General features: G+C 40.9%; 2 protein-coding genes across 2 annotated transcripts; both read right to left on the reverse strand.

Moving 5' to 3' along the window:
• Positions 1 to 2,809: 2,809 nt before the first annotated feature.
• Positions 2,810 to 6,071, reverse strand: LOC135263091 (large ribosomal subunit protein eL21). Its single transcript, XM_064350703.1, has 6 exons — positions 5,921 to 6,071; positions 5,304 to 5,409; positions 4,665 to 4,726; positions 4,254 to 4,366; positions 3,224 to 3,374; positions 2,810 to 2,928 (listed from the first exon to the last, which is right to left on the reverse strand). The coding sequence occupies exons 2-6, from the start codon at positions 5,368 to 5,370 to the stop codon at positions 2,839 to 2,841; spliced, it is 483 nt and encodes a 160-aa protein (XP_064206773.1). The 5' UTR covers positions 5,371 to 5,409; positions 5,921 to 6,071; the 3' UTR covers positions 2,810 to 2,838.
• A 1,794-nt stretch (positions 6,072 to 7,865) lies between these two features.
• On the reverse strand, positions 7,866 to 18,809 carry LOC135263090 (actin-binding protein WASF3-like). The gene is made up of 9 exons (XM_064350702.1): positions 18,706 to 18,809; positions 13,145 to 13,291; positions 12,456 to 12,590; positions 12,192 to 12,345; positions 11,665 to 11,782; positions 11,209 to 11,390; positions 10,265 to 10,498; positions 9,780 to 10,117; positions 7,866 to 8,887 (listed from the first exon to the last, which is right to left on the reverse strand). Exons 2-9 carry the CDS (start codon positions 13,275 to 13,277, stop codon positions 8,730 to 8,732), a joined length of 1,452 nt encoding a protein of 483 aa, XP_064206772.1. The 5' UTR covers positions 13,278 to 13,291; positions 18,706 to 18,809; the 3' UTR covers positions 7,866 to 8,729.
• Between the last annotated feature and the right edge of the window lie 415 nt (positions 18,810 to 19,224).

Genomic DNA, 19,224 nt, shown 5'->3' on the forward strand with positions numbered 1-19,224 from the left:
GTGATAAGGTCGGTCACTGACTGGGGTCCCGTGTGTATGCTGGTTTTCATTCCAACCTCAACAGCAATCCCAGAATTTTAACAAGCTGTTAATTTTTCTTAATTAGGCGCTTTTCATGTTTTAGAGCTGGGATCCCCAGGCATATCCAGAAAGGGCCAGTGTGAGTGCACACACCTGATTCTACTAATCAATCACTCGAGTCATTGTTAAGCACCGTGATTAGTAGAATCAGGATCATGTGTGTGCACCCACACTGGCCCTTTCTGGATAAGACTGGGGACCCCAGCTCTAAAACATGAAAACCACCTAATTAAGAAAAATGTACAGCTTGTGAAAATTATGGGATTGCTGTTGAGGTTGGAATGAAAACCAGCATACCAGGGGTCCCCAGGACCGAGTTTGAGAACCACTGTGATAAGTAACCACTATGAAGACGTTTAGTACAATATTCCAATTTGGAGAGGTTGGTGCCATTTGAAGAGGTTGTGGGGACACTTGGGCCTACCTGTGGTTCACCTTACTTCAATCCACTCCAAACTTTTAACCTGGTGTTGTATACATCCTGCGGTACAATTGGAAAAAGAAAATGGATTTGTCCAGCATCAGAGGTACATGTAATCAAAACAGAATAAAGAAAATATTAAACTATTTTTGGATTTTTTGTTGTTTTTCAGAAAAAATATCCTGTATATTTACTGAGTGAGACTCTCCAAGGATCAGGGGATTTGGTCATTTAGGTACTAATGTGCTCTTTATTTCAAGCTTTGAGCCATGTCAGTACTGTATATAGTTTTGGACATGATAACATTTATTTATGACAGGATTGATTCTTACAAAAAGCCCTGGGTTGTAAGTGTGTTTTAAAGGGTTCACCTCAAATGCTTCAGTATAAATCCCCCTGTAAAAACAGATGTTATGTAAAAATGCTAAAAAATAATTTTTTAAGGTTGTGTAAATTGCTCTCGATAACAGTACCTGCAAAATGCCAGTAATGCAATGTTCACTGCTGAACCAGATCCTTCTCATTCCCTGAGGTCTACCTATCACACTCCAAGCATCTGGAAAAATACACGTTTGTAGTCAGCACATCTTACAGAAGGTTAAATTCCAACAGAAGAAAAAACAGAGTGGTGGCTAATGGGTGGAAATAATCTGTGCCAAATATGAAATATAACCCTTGTGGATTAAATCTAACCCCTTATTAGGGAAGGTCACACAGGGTGGAGCTGGACAGAACTGAGCCTTTTAGAAGATGGTAATGGGGAAGAGAGTTGCCTAGTTGAAGCCCATTACTTTAATGTAATCCTGCTGATCATAGAGTGACAGAAAAAACATAAATCTTTAAAGAGGGTACAGAAGAAAATGTACTTGGATTTTAAACCTAATATGGGCCTAATTCTCTCAAGCTAAAATCTTGCTTTTTATACAAAGTTGCTCCTTGTGCATACTTCTGGGATTCATTTACTCTTTCTAGCTTGGTTGGCCGCCAGGCAATTTTTGTTCATTTCAAACTTGATTTTCACGTTTGTCATCCTTTCATAACATACAATCTTTTATCTGAAAGCTGTCCTGAAACAGGATGATTTATGATGTATTCTGTGCTTTAACCCTGGAGGCAGGTAGTTTGGGTCCATTGTTGGTAGCACTGGCTAAATAGTTGTACCCAAAACATACCCCTATCCTCAGACCAGAATTTTGCTTCAAGAGATTTGAAGCCGATTTCATATTTTTGTAAGCGTGAATTATGGTGATATAATTTCCCTCAACTTCCAGAAATTGGAGGAAACCACAATCACAAGTAGAGAGAATAACTATTTGGCAGAAACAGCCCAGAAAGATTCTGACAAAAGTAGGCTACATAACCAGTGACAGCACTGTGAAAATTCATATACCAATTAAACCATCACTCATGACAAAATGTGCTTAATTGGGATGTACATGGTTTTCAGCCAGTGTGAGTCCAAGTAACAACTTCATTAGATTGTCTTAAGCCAAACATTCCGTATCCACATGCAAACAGGTTTCAAGAACAAATCCCAACCAGTTCCAATTCTTTGCTCTCAAAACGTGCACAAAATATTAGCGTTAAGTGAAACTGAAATGCCGATTTCACAACTAAATTACCTCAATCAATCCCTTACCACCTGAGGTACTGCAAGCAAAGCAAACAATTCCTTAGAAGTGGAGAGAACTTTGTTGCATTCCAAGTCAGGTGTAGAACATAATGGACTGTATGTTTGAGAATACTATTCAACTACATTCCTTTAGCAAGTAGGAAAAATGTTTATTGGAACAGTGACACTAAAATACTTACATGTGAAAAACTTGAGAAGAACCAAATTCGGTTGAATGTTTTCTCTTCGGAATGAGTACGTACTGTCATGAGAACACTTCATGAAGCAAGTAAGTCGTAAAGAACTGGTTGTTTGTTTATGGTAACTGACATCTCCAGAGTACAAAATGTGCAGCTACATCATGTAAGCAAGCCAAATAGACGAAATAGAAGTCATTAGTATTGGTGAGCATGCCTGCGCCTGAGTACATTCTTGTATAATGCAGACGATGTGGAGCGGAGAACAAAGTTAAAGTGCACACTGCCACCTAGTGCCCAAATGTATCTTATTGCAGTGTATGAGAACAAAAAACTTAAATTCAGGTCACACACCCTTGGTAATTCCAAAACTACATTTAAATACATGTTTAAGCCTAAAACTTCAAAGAGCCAAAGTTTTTCCACATCTCCATGCCCTCATGCAAGAGAAACAAAAACAGCACTGCGCATTTATGGCAATAAGAGACAGAGACTGTGGAGAGTGTATTAATCTGTTTATTCGAGCACTATGCCATGAACTCATACGGGATGGGCTCCAGGAGCTGGGGCTCATTGTTCTTGGTGGTGACAAAGTGTGCAGCACGTGGGGCTGCTGGCTGAAACACAAAAGCAAACAGAAGACCGCTAAGACTAACCTTATCAACAAATCTCATTTTACCAACAGTACACATTTGACAGTGAACAATGAATTAAATCAGGAAATGTAATGAATTCCAATGAATGAAATTCTCACTTCATTAACTGAATTTCAGTTCGTTTCTCAAATTAACTGAAGTAGAACTGACCAGAGCCCTGCTGCAGATACTCAATAGCCACTAAAAATTTAAAAGGCTTGCACACAGGCTCAGCTGTGCTCTTAGGCTAGCTCGTATGAGACCCTGGCTGGCCTACCTGCCGTTTCAGCTCCACCCAGGTGCCCTGCTGCTTGGCCTCAATCTTCCTCTTCTCGTTTTCCTTCACGCGCTGCAGGAAGCTGTCCCGGCTCTTTGAGTGCTTGATGTGCTCGATGCGCACGTTGATTCTCTTGGCCAGGATCTTGCCCCTGCGAAGAGAGCTCACTTGTTCAACCAGTCTGAATATTCACTGAAACAGCCCTATTCCAGCTACATTTTTTGATGACAATGTGGATGACAGTTGAAGGCTGTTCCTTTGTCCCAACATGAAGCATGATATTGTAGTCTAATTATGTATGATTAAACCAGCATAAGCATATTCAGCCAGTTTGCTAATTTGGGCATTGGTCACTATAAAAACCTGCATACATCCCTAGTCCTGCAGGCATGGAACTGCCCCTCCCCTCCCCCCTTCCCCGCTCTGAAGCATTGCTTGTAGCAAAAATACACACATTCCTTTGTAATTTTTGCAATCAGAGGGAGCTGGGTCCCATGAAGATGGCATAATTCAAGGTGAGCCACTTCACTGTCCTACTGCTAAACATCCAGCTACATTTCTTAGTGTATTGATGTACTCCGCTGTTGAATAATTCTGATCACGCTAGAAATTACCATAGCCGGAATCCTTCCATAAACAAAATATAACAAAATCAATAAATAAATCGCAAATCTGAAATCTCTTATGAAGCAATGCCTTTTCACTTTAGGTTCATTCTTAAAACAGGAAATTATTTATTGATTTAAAGTAATTGTTTCTGTTTATGGAAGGCCTCAACTCTAGCATGGTGAGGATTCGATTACAAAGTACATCGCTATACTAAGAAATGCAACAGAAATGTAAGATCCTTACACTACAGAGGAAATATTTTCCATCCTTAAGTGCCAGAGCTTCTATGTAGAGTTCCTGGTGTTTCAGTGCCACCAGGAGGTCACTTCAAACACCACCCACCCCATCTTTCTCACCCATCTCCCATTTCCCATCTCCCGTCCCCAACAAAACCCCTAGAACTTTGTGACTTTATACTTACTTGACCTGCTTGTTTACAATGATACCCAAGGCATGCTGGGTGACATTGTATACACGACCGGTCTTGCCATGGTAGCACTTGTGGGGCATTCCTTTCTGGATGGTTCCGGTTCCCTGGAGGGAGGTAAGGAGAAGTTGAGACAGAGCGCACTCTCCTTGAATTGCAGAATTAGCCATTAACACTTTCAGTACCGCTCCAATGCAATCAGACTGAGTCGGTCATAAGCAGTTGCTGAAGAGCCCTGCCTCAGAGTGAGATGCAGTCTCATTCACTCTCATGATCAGTCAGCAGGGTGATACACACATACAGGTCAGTGATGTATAGATCAGCACTTTCCTTTCACTCAAGACGATTTTACACTCAGTACTCCGCTCTACATTGGAGCAAATAAAAATATGAATAAATCCTTACCTTTATGTCAACGATATCTCCTTTCCTGAAGATGCGCATGTACGTGGACAGGGGGATAGGGCCTGAAAATAAAAAGCACTTCACATATCAACTAAGGTGTCACCAAAACAGTAGGATAGCTGGTTATGCTTACAGTATAGTTGACTGTTCTTGTTGCACTGACAGTCATTTGCACTGACAGTCATTAAGACTACAAACATTTTTTCCCCATGTAGTTGCTCATGCAAACTACAGAGCAACAAAACATTTGATAAGCGCTGACATGATGTAGTGTGCACAAGGCGTCAGAGACAGCTGCCTTTTTCACACAAATAACTATATCTGAAAATATGAATTTGCAGTATGTTCCAAATACAAGGCCAGCCATTTGGTAGATAATGAAGAACTCAAAGAGAAAGCAAGTAAGGCTCATTATCATTTATCTTGATCATTTATCCTAAAGGGGCAATGTGGGGGCAGGTTTGGTTTTAGCCCAGCACCATAGCACCCAATTCTACTAATCACGTTCTTCAATGAAGACCTTGGTAAATAGAATCAGTTGCCTCGGTGCGGGGCTAAAACAAACACCTGCTCCCACCTCGGTCCCTTCCGGATGAGATTGGACATCCCTGCTTACGAACGAAAGCGCAATATACTCACCATGCTTACGGAAGGGCCGGGCGAACATGTATCTCGTCCCTCTCCTCTTGCCTCTTGTGTTCGTCATGATGTCGGCTTCTTGGAGACCAAAGGTCTGCTGGTTAACCTAGGAAACAAGGAACTTGCTGGCCAATATGAACGCAACAGCCATACATTCATGTCTGGTCTGCAATGTACAATCAATCGAGTGACTACCAGGTATTCTTAGTACATACACGATGCTCGTTACCACTGGGTTATATTAGTAGTCAGCCCAGTAACGTTAGCTATATCAGCTAGCATACATTGACGCTACAAAGCGGTTTTGACAAGCGTTCAATATTTCTCCAAAGACTTGATATTAATATCAGCGCTTTGTACCTTAGTCTTATTTAGGATAATTCGTAAACTACCGTACTACAATGGGTCATCGATTTATTACGGAAGCGCGTCGGGCCCAACACATGAACACCACGCGACGAACACGTTACTAATTCAGTCGTCTGTGGTGTTTATACTGTCGTGTTTCAGTGGTGAATTGTTACATTTGACATTTTTTACAATGTAGTATTACACTCAAATTGGCTTCAGGAGACTTTCCATAGGTTTTTAAGCCAGAAAAACTTTAATCTGCTTACCTATCCTTGTTTAACGGACGACGGGTCCGGAAAAAAGAAAGAGGTAAGGACCCAACACTCCTTTATATGGCACTCCTCAATGCTGCCTGACTGAAATTATAGCCTTCCGTCTTCTTCGATGGTGTTTACTGGTTATTTTAAACATTCATAAAAGGTACATTACCGCCACCTACTGTGATGGAGTGTGGAACAGCCCCGCAAACTCCTCCCGAACCTCCCCCCTCACCCAAGATATCCCTTATCATCAACCAATAGTACAAGTTCCATGTTCACATTGTGCTTGTTGTGTTATATTGCAAGCAATTTCACAAAAGAGGTACGTTTTTAATAGGCACCTAATTTGGTAGTTGTTCTTTCATAATCCTGCCCCCCCCCCCCAAACTTATTATTATTATATTGGCCATGTGTACACATTCACCATCTAAGAGCCTATTGATTCACTACTGTCTTTAATTGTATCAGTTAAGTCATGTTTTTTTTTTTTTACCTCTAATGTAGTTGTATGCAATATAGCACAAAGCGAATATTTGACTTGTGTTCTTGATGGCATGCATAGCTATTTCTGGCATACTGTGACTTAAGAGGGTAAATAATTGCTCTAAACATGAAAAGTACCTAATTAAGAGAAATTAACAGATTGTTCAGTTCTTGGATTGCAGTTGTGGTTGGGGAAAAAAACACAGCATACACAGCGTGTACCCAGGACCAAGGTTGAGAACCACTGTCCTCGGCAACAATACTTTATCTTTCCTATTTCTCCCCTTAACCTGCTTTGCTCTGACAGAGCTCTGTAGTTGATATTACCATTTGCCATCTTTGCCCTAGTTCCATTGTTCCGACCATTCTACCATGACGGCTGTATAGCCTTCCATCAGAGTTCTATCATGAAAAAATTGTGTAATTATTTTTAGATACTGTAGTCTGCAATAAAATTTAAAAAATAATAATAGAAAGAAAATATATTTCAATTATATTAGAGAATTATTTTATTAACTTGCATTATATGAACATTTTTAGAAAATTTTACTGTCAACAACCAGCAAGAGACATACACCCCTAGAGGCAGTTTTCATTGATTGCGTGGCTATGTTAATGGAATGGGGACATCTGAAGCCAAATGGGGAAAGAATAATGGGGATGACAAGCACTGACCTATATCAGAGGTCAGTGATGAGTGTCGAAGCACTGAAGAGTATGTCAGAGTTGCTAGGAGTGACTCACGCAATGTAGGAGAAATCTACAGACTGTGTCAGGACCTTCTGTCTTCACTAATCCAAAGCTGTGAGAAGTAATGAGACAGAAGGTTCTGAATATTAACGTGTGACTTGGAACAGTCAAGATTAATCCACAGTTCATCATTATTATGTTGCTAAGCGCAAATTTAATACCCATCAGAGTCACTCTATACTTTGTGTAGTGTTCATGTTTCCATTTTTCCATAGTATTATAGACCTTTGTGGACTTTAGTGCACAGCTAAATACATTTCTATCAAAAAAACTTTGGTCACGTATGCTGAATTTCCTAAAGTCTCTTCTAATTGTTTAAGGTATAAATTAACTGGATGAATTTCATTCATACAGGGTTAAAAACGTAGTGTAAAACCAGCCTACTTGTTCGTCTCATATGACCATTATGATTACTATTCTAAAATAATTTTCAAATTTTAGAGAGCATTCAAAATAAAAGTATGTGTCTCTACTTGCATTATATGAAACCCAATTAGCCCAATTTATTGTAAAAAATAAAGGGTCACCATTATTCCTTTGCGTATTACAGAGGGTTTGCTTCTTTGTCACTCTCTGAGTTTTTGATCATCCACTCTCTCAGTCCATCCATGTTGCCTATTTTACTATGTTCACTGGTCAAAGTGTGGGGGGAGGGGGGGTGTTGTTGTTACATCTCTACATCATCCATTCGAGAACAACACAATTCTGTGACAGGGTATGTTAGTATGGTTTATTTCTTTATTCAGGGCAAGTGTTAGTTATACAAATCCATTCATACAATTGGATATTTACTTAAGTCATTCAAGCTACTTTATGCAAAAGGGCAACAACAGTACCCCACCTGGGAATTGAATCCCAGTTCCTTTACCACTACATGGACATGAATAGTAACATAAAACTATAATTAAACAAAACTAGACATGAATAACTAAATATTTCTCTCCTTAGGTATAGGTATGATGTATGATGTATGTCACAGTATGTGAAGGGATTGTCTTGGTTAATTTAGCGTTCACCCAAATCAACATCCCTATCTACAACCTCAAGGTAACTGACCCCGATTCTTATTCTGTAGCAGCCTGAATCCTATCCCTGATCTCCACTAAGGTCCCACAGCCAATCAAAAACGACATAATGGCTGGCATTTCAGCAAGCTTCTGGTCTAAAAAATATTCAAATGAAATGATTGCCCTCTACTCACCTCATTTTTAATACTACTGTCTCATAGCTAGTATTGATGTCCCTTTCTTCAAAATTTACTACTGCCAGTGTTCAACGGTATATTTATAGAATGTTTACATCTAATTTTCTATTTTCAACATGAACATGACATTTATTTTTGTGCTGGATGCATTTAACCAGGGTGATTTTACACATTTTTCAGTAGTACAACAAAATATTTACAGCCATGATTCAAGTTAAACTCCTTTCTCCCTACTGGTCACAGTGATCACTATTCGCTACTGTTTACCTGAAAATAGTTAAATGTGTGCGTGTGTCGGTCTCATTGTGAAGGAAAGGTGTGTCTCAGTGTTAATGGGGCCAGTGTGTGGATATCATCCATCTATGCTATAGAGAGGATTCAGTCAGACCACTCGTTGTAGTCAAGCTCAGAGTCGTCACCAGAATCGCTATACTCGACCGCGATTCGGCGGGACAGGATGGTGGCCACATCATTCCCCATTGGCTCGCGTTTGGCCTGCAGCTCCTGCTGTTCCTGAACTTTCTTTAGCTGTATCCCTAAAATGAACACACAAACATGCCTTTGTTGTATCTCGTAATATATAAGGAGCCAAAATAAACTATAAAATATTTTTATAAATATATTGAATGAGACAATGAGAAAGTTACTTAAATAGCACAAAGAAGTCATTAAATTTTAAGTATAAAGGTCTGCAGACAAAGTCAGATGTTCTCAAAAAGTCCATAATGTAGTGCTTTCAAATGATTAATTCATGTTTATTTAAGATAGAAAGAACAAGTTTTAGTTTAAGATAGAAAACAAGAAAAGTATTAACACTGAGTCCAATCTAGCATGCAAACGTGTCAATAATCAGAAACCTGGTCATAATCCTTACAGGGGCAATCCTGAATTATTAGGACTAACCAAAGAAGTATTTTATATTTATCAGCTCACTTCTGTAGCTGACTTGATGAGGATCTGGAGATAAACAGATTTTTACTCTTTATGAACAAAGATGAAAATGCTTGCATTCGCTTTTTTAAGTGTCTTAAGAATAAAGTTATCACCATACCCAAAATGAGCATCAGCCACCTGACTTACAGATTTTTATTTATTAAAGTCATGAGACAATGGGTTATTGTAATTGGACAAAATATGGAGCAGTGGGTCAGGACCAATTTAGTTGAAGGTGTTCTGTGACAAATTTGGCACTGATTGCTGTAGATGCAAAAAAGATAGCTAATGTCCTGTTCTGCACGCCCCTGAAAACTGTGAGCTTAAACATTGGGCTTTTTCTGTTCTATCTAATAAACCCACTCGCTGATGATAGGTCTACATTCTGATTGGGCCTTTCAAACTAGGGACTGAAGTACAATGGGGAGAAAAGGTTAACCACATAATTGTGTGTTTTTGAATGAACGGGATCGTTGCTAACTCGCACATACTTACCCATGCGGATGGCAGACAGCAGGTCACTGCGCGCATCACTCACTGGCTGGCCCTCCTGCCTCTTGTCCTCGCTGGGCCGTGCAGAATTTGGGTGGGAGGCGGCAGGGGGGAGCGGCGGAGGTCCTGGGGGAGCTGGACCTCCCAGAGATCCAGGAGGTGGTGGGGGTGGGAGGGGACAGTCACCGCCCATAGCCATTGGCTCAATGTAGGGCGTGGCTGGAGTAGGGCCTCCCAGGGGTGTGGCAAAGGCGGTCTGCGCCGATGGAATGATTGGGGCGGGGGGAGGCGGCAGCGGCTTGGAGCGACCAGAGCATTCCATCATCTGAGCAGCTGACACACTGCAAGGGAAAGAATTAGGAGGGAGGATCCTGAATTACACACTATATACAGACACATTTTCACTGACACTAAGCATCCCGTTAGCCAGAATGAAATGAGTCACATTTCTGAGTTTGTCTGTGAGACATAATTCACTGTTGCAGTACCTGTAGTCCGCTGGCGGGAGTGGCATGACACCATTCATTCCCTCAGCAGAAGGGGGCAAGGGCAGGGGCTGATTGTGACGGCTAGATGCGCCTGCCCTGTGTCCTACGGCAATGCTGTGGTACTCATGCTCCTGGACCACGGAGTGACTATCCATGTAAGAGTGAGAGGCTGAACGGGCATGGGGATTGCGTGGGAGGGTCTGAGAAAAGTTTGGGATATCTACCCCATGCGATCTGTAGAAACAGCAGACACAGAGACAGGAATAGAGGACAGAAAGACAGAAGGATAAATGGAGGGATATTACATTTTCATACATTTGTACACCGAGATCACGTTTTACTCAGAAGCTTCAGGTATAGCCATGAGCACACAAAGAAATAAACTCCTGATGCTGGACAGTTTAAAAGTAACTTATGTACCAAACAAAATCCTCCTACAATCATCACTGCTGTACATCTTGCACCTCATTGGCTATAAATGCAATTCATTTCAGAGCAATTCAGAGTAAAATCTGAATTTGTGTGGCATAATATTTATTTTATTTATTAGATTGCAGAAAAATATGTATTTCATTTCTGGGTCTCAAAGGAAACCTCTGCCAATGTACAATCACATGTTACGGACTGTGAGTAATTTTCATGTATATGTATATTGTAAATGTCTGTAATATGTTCTTATCATGCCACAGTTCACAAGTCGGGCTGTGCAGACTTGGCACAGAGGATGACACCTCACGCAACTCAACAGACAAACTTGTGGGTGCCTCATCAACTAGCAGGGGTCACTGATGCAGAACGAGATGATGTCACTATGGATGAATGAAATCATCCCATCCCGGGACGATGCTGGAGATAACTGTGTGTCACTCTGCAGGGCTGCTGTTGTTTGTGTGTGTGTGTGTGTGTGGGTTTACTGGGATACAGGCTGCGGCTGTTGTAAAGACCTGTTTTCCGGAGAGAGGGACCCCTCGGATGACATCCCCCGGTGGAGGGTATGAGCGTGCCGATTGTCTGGGCGCAGCTCCTTGTCAAACGCCATCATGTTCCACTCCTGCCGGCGGTTCCGTGCCTTCCTTACCTTCCTCACCTCCCGTGGCAGTGTGCCATCCATGCTCCGCCTCTGCTCCTGAGAGAGAAAGAGCGCGCAGAGACTCCTCACTTTAGCAGCTCTGGGCTTCATTTTTTACAATAAAGCGTAGCAATTTGGTATGTTTTACACCATGGAGTACCAGGCCAACGCGTGTAGGCTGGTATGTTTCACGCTATATTAGGAGGCCAGTGTGTTTTATTATGAAGCTGCAATGCAGTGAGTAGAAATGTTAGAGTCTCCCAAGTTAAGGAGGAAGAAAGGGGAAGAAGGTAAAGAGGAGTAAGAGGAAGGAAAGCGCAGGCCCTCATACCTTCTGTCTCCTCTTCTCCTTCCTCTTGTCCTCAGTATCCTGCAACATTTTTTCCTTCCAAAGTTGGAAGAAGTATGAAGGGTCAGTGTAAAACTCCATCCCTTCCCTTTGGTCATCCCTGTGAGAAGAGGGAAAAAATCCAGACCAAAGGTAAGTGAGGTGTTACCTGATCAAAACAGGAGACACCTCAATCAGATGGTCTGCCTTATATTCTTATTATTGAATGTTATGTCTCTTGTACTGTCAAATCTGTAACTTTCCAATTTGGTGCATTGTATGAATATTCATGAGTATTGCCAAGAACAGTATCAGCAGCCATGAATGTTCTGTCCTTGGGCACATTTCTTCATGAATATTCAGAAACTGATATATAGCATCAGAAACTCCTGCCACCAGCTGGAAACTTAGACATCAAGTTTAATACAGAAGATGGAAGTTGTGCAGTAGCTGATAACAATCTGTAACTAAACCGAAACACAGAGAACAGGAAAAGATAACTAGAAGGTCACTATGGAGACAGAATGCACCTGTAGGGTGAGAGGATGTTGAGGGGTGGTGGTTTGTCACTGACGTTGTATATCTCCTGTACTGGGTTAGGTATGGTGCTCTTGGACACAACCTGCTGGTCTTGAACAGTAGCGCTTTTAAATGCCTTCCTCATGTTTATGTCCTGCAATGAAACTGCATAACAGAGAGAACAGTAGTGCACAAATTGTCTTTGACACAAATCGATTAGCTACGTCTGCTTCACTGTCATCGTCATCTGTTCTGGCTCTCAACACCAGACTCACCCTCCTCCACTGTAGAGTCCAGCTGGGTGACCTTGACAGCCAGCCTGTCAATACGATCCTGCAAGGAGTTGGCCCGCAAGTGAAAGGTGTTGGCCTCATTGAAAAGTTCTCCAAAGATGTCCTCTGCGTGTTTGCCTATATGAGGGAGAGAGAAACTGTTCACCTCATGTCCTGGAAGACGAGAACCACTCCACTACCTTGGACCGTTGAAGGATGAGGACTACTGGGCAACACCTAACCCCACCTCCCCTCACCTCACCTTACCAACAAGAATGTCTGTCCCCTGTCTCTAAAGCCTGTACCTGTTCGATCCTGAATCTGGCTTTATTAATTAATTTCACTTACTTATATATCTTTTCATGAACTCCATGATATAACATGCTATTCCCCTTTGCTTTCCTTAATATCCACTACAGGGAGTTTGGAGGTTATTTCCAATTTTCCTGATGTTTGTTTATATTATTGTTACTTTTTTATATACTCTGACTGTCTGAGAGACAATCTGATCATACATTTTTTTTAAATTAATCAACTGACATACCATATTTGAGAGTAAGTCACTTCATTCACTGTTTCATGCAGTCTATAGTACTAAAACTCTCTCATATCTTATTGAAGGCAGCTCATCTGATAGCACGCCAGACAGGGTGAGAAGGGAACGAGGTCGGGTGGGGATAGGTGCTGCTTACTCAGACTGCTGAGCTGGCGGATGATGGCCGAGAGGTTGTTGTTGGTGACGCAGTCCAGCTCACTGCCGATCCCCTCCGGCAGCGGCCCCCTGCAGAGGTGACGCGGCTCGATGTTCCTCTTAACAAGCGGCATGCTGGTGTCCGGCTCTGTCGCACATCGAAGATCAAATTATGAGAATTTATGAATGGCTCTGAAGGGAAAGACTCTGCACTCCCAAAACGAATCACACTGATTGCCTGATGCTCAGCTTATCCGAGACAAATAAGCTCTGGCTCATGGTTAAGCACTCTCCTCTCCAAGGCCTCTCCATAAACCTTCCAATCAGATCCGCTTTGAATCCACCATCAATCTTCCTAAGACAAGTGATGACAAGCTCTGCTTCACTGCAAACATCACTTCAGTACTTTGTCATGTATTTTAATGTAATATCAGTATATATTCCTATAAATATAATTGACAGCAACTCATGACTGAGCAGCTGGTCAAGGCCTGTGCACACATATTCACATCAAAGAACAGGATGCCATCACATTCGTGACCACAAGCAAATATTTTTACACATATAGTTTCAAACATGCATTGCAAAAAGAGTCCACTTCCTTCTTTTTTCTAGCACCACTTATATGTGCCTGCCGCAGGAGATCAGTGATCTTCAACTTCCTGCTTCCTGTCCCACTCCCACTCCTGAGCCAAAGATAAATGAGTCTTTGACTTTCTGTTTCCTGTCCCACTCACAGTCACTAAACTTGGGTGTTTCCTGTGATCTTCTGAGCCAAATCGCCACTTTCCTCTTCCCACAGCTTTTTACCATGTTTTATTATCAAGTTTACAAAGCATTATGGGTAATGCAGCCCTTCCAAAATCAAATGAAAAAATACAATATGGTTAATTTATTTAATTGCAGTTTATTAAACTGATGAGCACCTAAAAACTTGGACAATAGTTCATTACTATCATGTTAGCTCGGTGCTGGAGAGAGTAACATATTAGAGGGGAATAAATATTCTTATCTTACCTCTAAAATAATGACTCAACCAAAAAGAACAAGGGAAGTACAGTACTGTGCAAATGTCAGAGAGCACCTTTTTGTTTATTGAATTTCTAGTCACTTTGGCTATTCAGTGCAATTCTTTTTCAGTGTCAGGCAGGAAGCCTATATTTATATATAGAAAATTACAGAAAAGCCTCCACCACTAGACATACATATCAAATATGTCCAGTCTTTCTTCTGTGCACCCTGCTACCACTTTACAGTACGTCTTCCACCCTTCCAATCAACAAAGAAAAAATCAAGCTCCACTCTTGCTTCAGATCTGAAGAACTCCACTAGTGTAAAGGAAATCAACAAAAGAGAAGAAAGTTAGCACTAGTACACCAAAACTTGACACCTCAGATGTAGAGTAAGGTTTTGTGGACCAATGAGTCTAAATTTGAGATTTTCGGAAGTAAGAGAAGGCAGCATGTATGCTCCTGAAGCAATGAAAGACCATGACTAGAACCATCAGTCAAGCATAGTGGAGGATCAGTGCAAGTTTGGGGTTGTATAACAACATCTGAAGTTGGTTATATAGCTTTGATTGAAGGCACCATGAATTTATCATAAAATACCCTCTGCACAAAGTTTAATTGGGCGCAAATTCATTCTATTGCAAGATAATGACCCCAGACACACTGCTAAGAAGATGAAGTTGCTTTTGTTCTCAGAACAATGGACTGGCCACCAGAGTCTAAATCTCAACATTACTGAATGTATTTGGGATTACGCCGATTGAGAGAAGCAGAAAATGTAACCGACTTCTAAGACTGAACTTTGGAGGTGTTCACAAGAAGTGTAAACAAATATCCCTGCAGATTACTTAGAAAAACGCAAAGCAAGTCTCCTAGAAAGAAAGGAACCTGTAAAAAAAGGCAAAGGGTGGATACACTAAATACTGAATGATTTGATACTGTACATAATTGTGGAGGTTTGTGTAATTTTGTGTTAAATGTGTTTGCTGCATTATTTTCTGACACTGAAAATAACTTGCACTTAATGGCTGTTTTCACTGGAAAGTAAATAAAATAAAGAGTGGTCTCCGACTTTTGCACAGTACTGTACAGATTGGCTGCCAGATTTAGTCTGGGGGAACTACTTAGATGACTTTTGACATAAAACGCCATCAATGGCAAAGTGGTGGTTATATTGTCTTAATCAAACAATACCTTAAAGGGATAGAATGCCATGAAGGATATTTTAAAAAATGTACACAAGTTTAAATGACCAAATCAACGAGGTGCTTTTAAAGAGTTGTTGGTAATTACAGTCACTATTACTGCCATAGAGTGTGACTGTGGGATAATGAGGTTTGGAGTCCCAGTAACAATGGCAACTACTTGGTAGTCTCCCCTCCCCCAAACCACTGACCCCCTAACCTTCTCTCAGACACCCACTGTTATGGACCTCACAAAACAAGACAGATGGGGCCAGAGTGAGTTTGACTCACAATATTATGTGTGAATCTCAGAATCTGTGGCTGAAGCAAAGAGCAATATTTACTACATCACACAACAACATTTCACCATTTCACACAGAATGTGCAAGGCCAAATAAAGACAATACCCATTTATATCATAAATACAAATCTTAAAGGGAACCCCGCCTGTTAATACTTGTATGGCTTAATATGTTGTAAATGCTCTCAACTAAGGAAATATGTTGTGAAAAACACAAAAACCAGCCCTTAATAGAAATTTTGAGCTATGGAGGTCGCCATCATTTTAGACGCATAGTGCACTTTGGGTAGTTGATGTAAAATGGTTGCACAGGAGGGCACAGTTGTTTTGTCAAGTAGTTGCGGTAATTAATATTGAGAAATATCAATACAATGCCACAGAATTTGTGTGTGATGTGATACACAAGATATGTGTGAATAGGGTGGATTCAATAAACATCTCAGTGTATCAGCACGTATTATCATTTAGGGATTATGCATTTAAAGGAGGTATTATCACGGGCTTAACCACATATTGTAATGTTATTATTGATCCACATCGTATATATATAATAACGTTACGTCAATTAAATTAATGGGGATGATGACATGTTTCAGTTCCACCAAAAACGATAGTTTGGCCCATATGGTAAAGTGACTTTGAACAGCTGCTGCTAGAAAGCGCAGCTCCTTACGACAGGCAACTCTTCCATCTCTGTTGGTATAAGTGAGCAGTTGGCACACAGACATGATCTCTAGTCTTATGTCCGACTCTCGTCTCGTCTGATTTTCATTGTTTTGATTTATTTGATGAGGGCTTTCCTCCTAAGTAATGTCCCGCTCTAGCTTGAATCGATAAGGCTGAACAGAAGACATTTTCAATGCCATTCAATGGACAACAGCAATGAACCAAGACCCATTTGAGGTAACTACCAAGAGTACATTGCAACGATAATAACAATAGCGACCTACGAGTTGAAGGATATATTATATCCTATCTGTCTTTCAGTGAAAACCATATTACGGCTAATAAGTCTTAACAGGCTTTAACATCACTTTTGAAGTGATGTTAAGATCACTTCAAAATCGTGCAATGACAAAGCATAATCTTGCCCGTGGCAAATGGAGAGGAGGCAGCTGCTGTAAAGACCTGCCTGCCTGTGTGAAATATCACACCTGTCCAGTCTGCACCCCACTCCTGGCTGGGCCAGGAGGAAGACCCTCTCAGTGGATCAGCACCATGGATGGCTGCCTTGCACTGTGAACTCACCGTGCACTGTACACCTGTAGCTTATCTTACAATCAGCACAGCATCTATAAGGTGCAGCTCACCTGATTACATGCACTGTCAGAAAAAGGGGGTATGGTAGGGGCCTGTTTTCATTCTCCTAGGTACAGTTCCTTTTAATGTTCCCTCACTAGGACCAATTTGTAACTTAGAATACTAATCTAATCGGGTAAAGGGCACAATGGGCATACTTTTGAGAGTACTGCTCCAGTGACAAGGCATTATACCCCTATAGATACAATCTGTGCACATTTTTGAATTGGTGAATAAGACTGAGTGTTGCTTTGCCATCAACAGTGTGGCTACTCATTTTGTAAAAGTCCACCAGCACTGAAGCACTCCCTGTTAGAGCTGCATACTGGACCCCACAATACAGCATATCAATATCAGCGTATTGTCGTATGTTTGTCTACTGAGAGTCATGGACCTAATATTACTCTTTACTTAGACCAAAGCTATTGCCAAAGTGAACCTTGAGGCCCTACCGCTCCCAAACAAATCCATTAACAGGTTCACATCACTGATTAGTGACACTTCAGGCAGAACCTTAATTTTAACTCTTTATAATAATTTGTCAAATTGAAATTGGTGAAAACAATATGATGAACTAGCTAAACATCTAGGCTATTACTGAAAGGCAACAAGGGAAAGAGTCCATATACAGTTTTATATGGATCTGTGTGATGCTGAATTTTTTTCTGATATATAGCAGTTTAACAAAAAAAAAGAAATTTTTCATTGTGCCCCTAGGGGGAAATTTTCTTAGCAAAAAAAAGAAATATTACTACACATCTAATTTGACATTGATATTGTACTCTAATGTCATACATCCCGTTTTAACGAAACATCCCTCACAGGAGACAGGTTGCACTCAAGAGAGAGAACAGAGATGCACAGAAGAAAAAAGCAGCCAAGCCCGACATCCCACTACACTTACTGGAAAATGACATCACGATAGTAAGCTGTGGTGCAGCCTTCTTCCTGAGGGAAGTCAACGCGGTCCAGTTTTAACAATCACACCAAAACAGTGTGAAAAGTTAAAAGCGGGTAAAAAACGGAGCGCCTGCACTGGCTTTGTCGCGAGACCAAGGGGGTTCTATAAATAGAATGCATTATACATTTACAATTGATGGACCGATGACATCAATTCTTTACTGTTTACTGCCCTAGTCGGGTCGTTCATTCACAAAAGCAATGGGGATATATGCAGTTCAGGTCAAAACTACCCAGATACAAACAAACAGTGATTTTAAGAAGAGCCACGTGATTTTAAAACATAAAATTGCTAAATAAGCTACAGCCTAATTTTTTTTAAATGTTGACTAAATGGGCGTAAGAAATTACATTTTGCAGTAGGCTATCGCGGTAAATTAGTAAATTGGATGAGAGTTCATTAAAACATTAAGATTGCAGCCTATAGTCTCGGTGACCTGGCATTTATTAACCTAGCCTACCGTAAAGATTAGAGAAATCGAAGTCAATCCAACCGTAAAAACCATAATAAAAAGTAACACGGGACTACACGGCTAGTTAACACAAATCGGTCGACAGTAGATATTTATTGTGTTGTTAAAATAACAACACAGAAACCGTCGAAATTCTCATTACATCTCCAAATAAAAAGAGAACCGGACAAGTTGGCTAATTATAGGCTTGGGGACCGCTATCCCATAACTTGATGATTTCCAAAGCGTTTCTTGGGTGTTTATTGCACCGTATCATAAAATAAGAAGTTACATTTATAAAAATAAAATATAACTGCACGCCTCATTTCCAAAGAAAAGAAACATCGAATTCTCACCAATAGAGTCCCTTTAGGAGATTTCAACTGGAGTCTCCGGTTAAGGTTGTCATTAGGGCTGCCCCGGCCGCTTGACAGTAGCTCCAATCCGCTACAGGGCGGGATTCGGCGCCTGACAGCTCAGCTCCTCCAATCAACAATCATGAATAAAGATTTGATAAACTGATACAGTTGTGGCACCCAATCGTATTCCCAATAGAACCTGAGTGACAGGACTTGTCCCTGGATTAAACAGTCCAGCCTGACGACGGCATTTGCATGCTCCACCTTGGGCCAACAGGGGTTCCATTTCTGTGTCCAGATGGCAAGGCTGGCTTTTGTCGATGCTAGAGTAGGTCACTAAATAAAATCAAGTCTTACAGTTTAACCAAAAGGCATTTCCTAATTGCTGCAACCTGTTCGTTGTTCTTGGAAATATGAATTCATGTTTTAGAGTGACTTGAATTCCACAATTTTTTATAATACATAATAATACAAATGTAAAAACTGCATAAACTCATTTTGTTTCGTCTTCAACAT

Source organism: Anguilla rostrata, chromosome 9 (genome assembly GCF_018555375.3).
Source record: "Anguilla rostrata isolate EN2019 chromosome 9, ASM1855537v3, whole genome shotgun sequence".
NCBI classification, from domain to species: domain Eukaryota; kingdom Metazoa; phylum Chordata; class Actinopteri; order Anguilliformes; family Anguillidae; genus Anguilla; species Anguilla rostrata.

What these genes read in the sequence shown, in the direction of transcription:
- LOC135263091 (XM_064350703.1), bottom strand. Translation starts at nt 5,370, where the DNA reads ATGACGAACACAAGAGGCAAGAGGAGAGGGACGAGATACATGTTCGCC. An exon ending in CCGGCCCTTCCGTAAGCATG is followed by an intron (nt 4,727 to 5,303) that starts GTGAGTATATTG and finishes TTTTATTTTCAG; the next exon opens with GCCCTATCCCCCTGTCCACG. An exon ending in ATTGTAAACAAGCAGGTCAA is followed by an intron (nt 3,375 to 4,253) that starts GTAAGTATAAAG and finishes CTCTCTTCGCAG; the next exon opens with GGGCAAGATCCTGGCCAAGA.
- LOC135263090 (XM_064350702.1), bottom strand. Translation starts at nt 13,277, where the DNA reads ATGCCGCTTGTTAAGAGGAACATCGAGCCGCGTCACCTCTGCAGGGGG. An exon ending in CCGCCAGCTCAGCAGTCTGA is followed by an intron (nt 12,591 to 13,144) that starts GTAAGCAGCACC and finishes TCCCTCATATAG; the next exon opens with GCAAACACGCAGAGGACATC. An exon ending in CTCCCGCCAGCGGACTACAG is followed by an intron (nt 10,118 to 10,264) that starts GTACTGCAACAG and finishes TTTCCCTTGCAG; the next exon opens with TGTGTCAGCTGCTCAGATGA.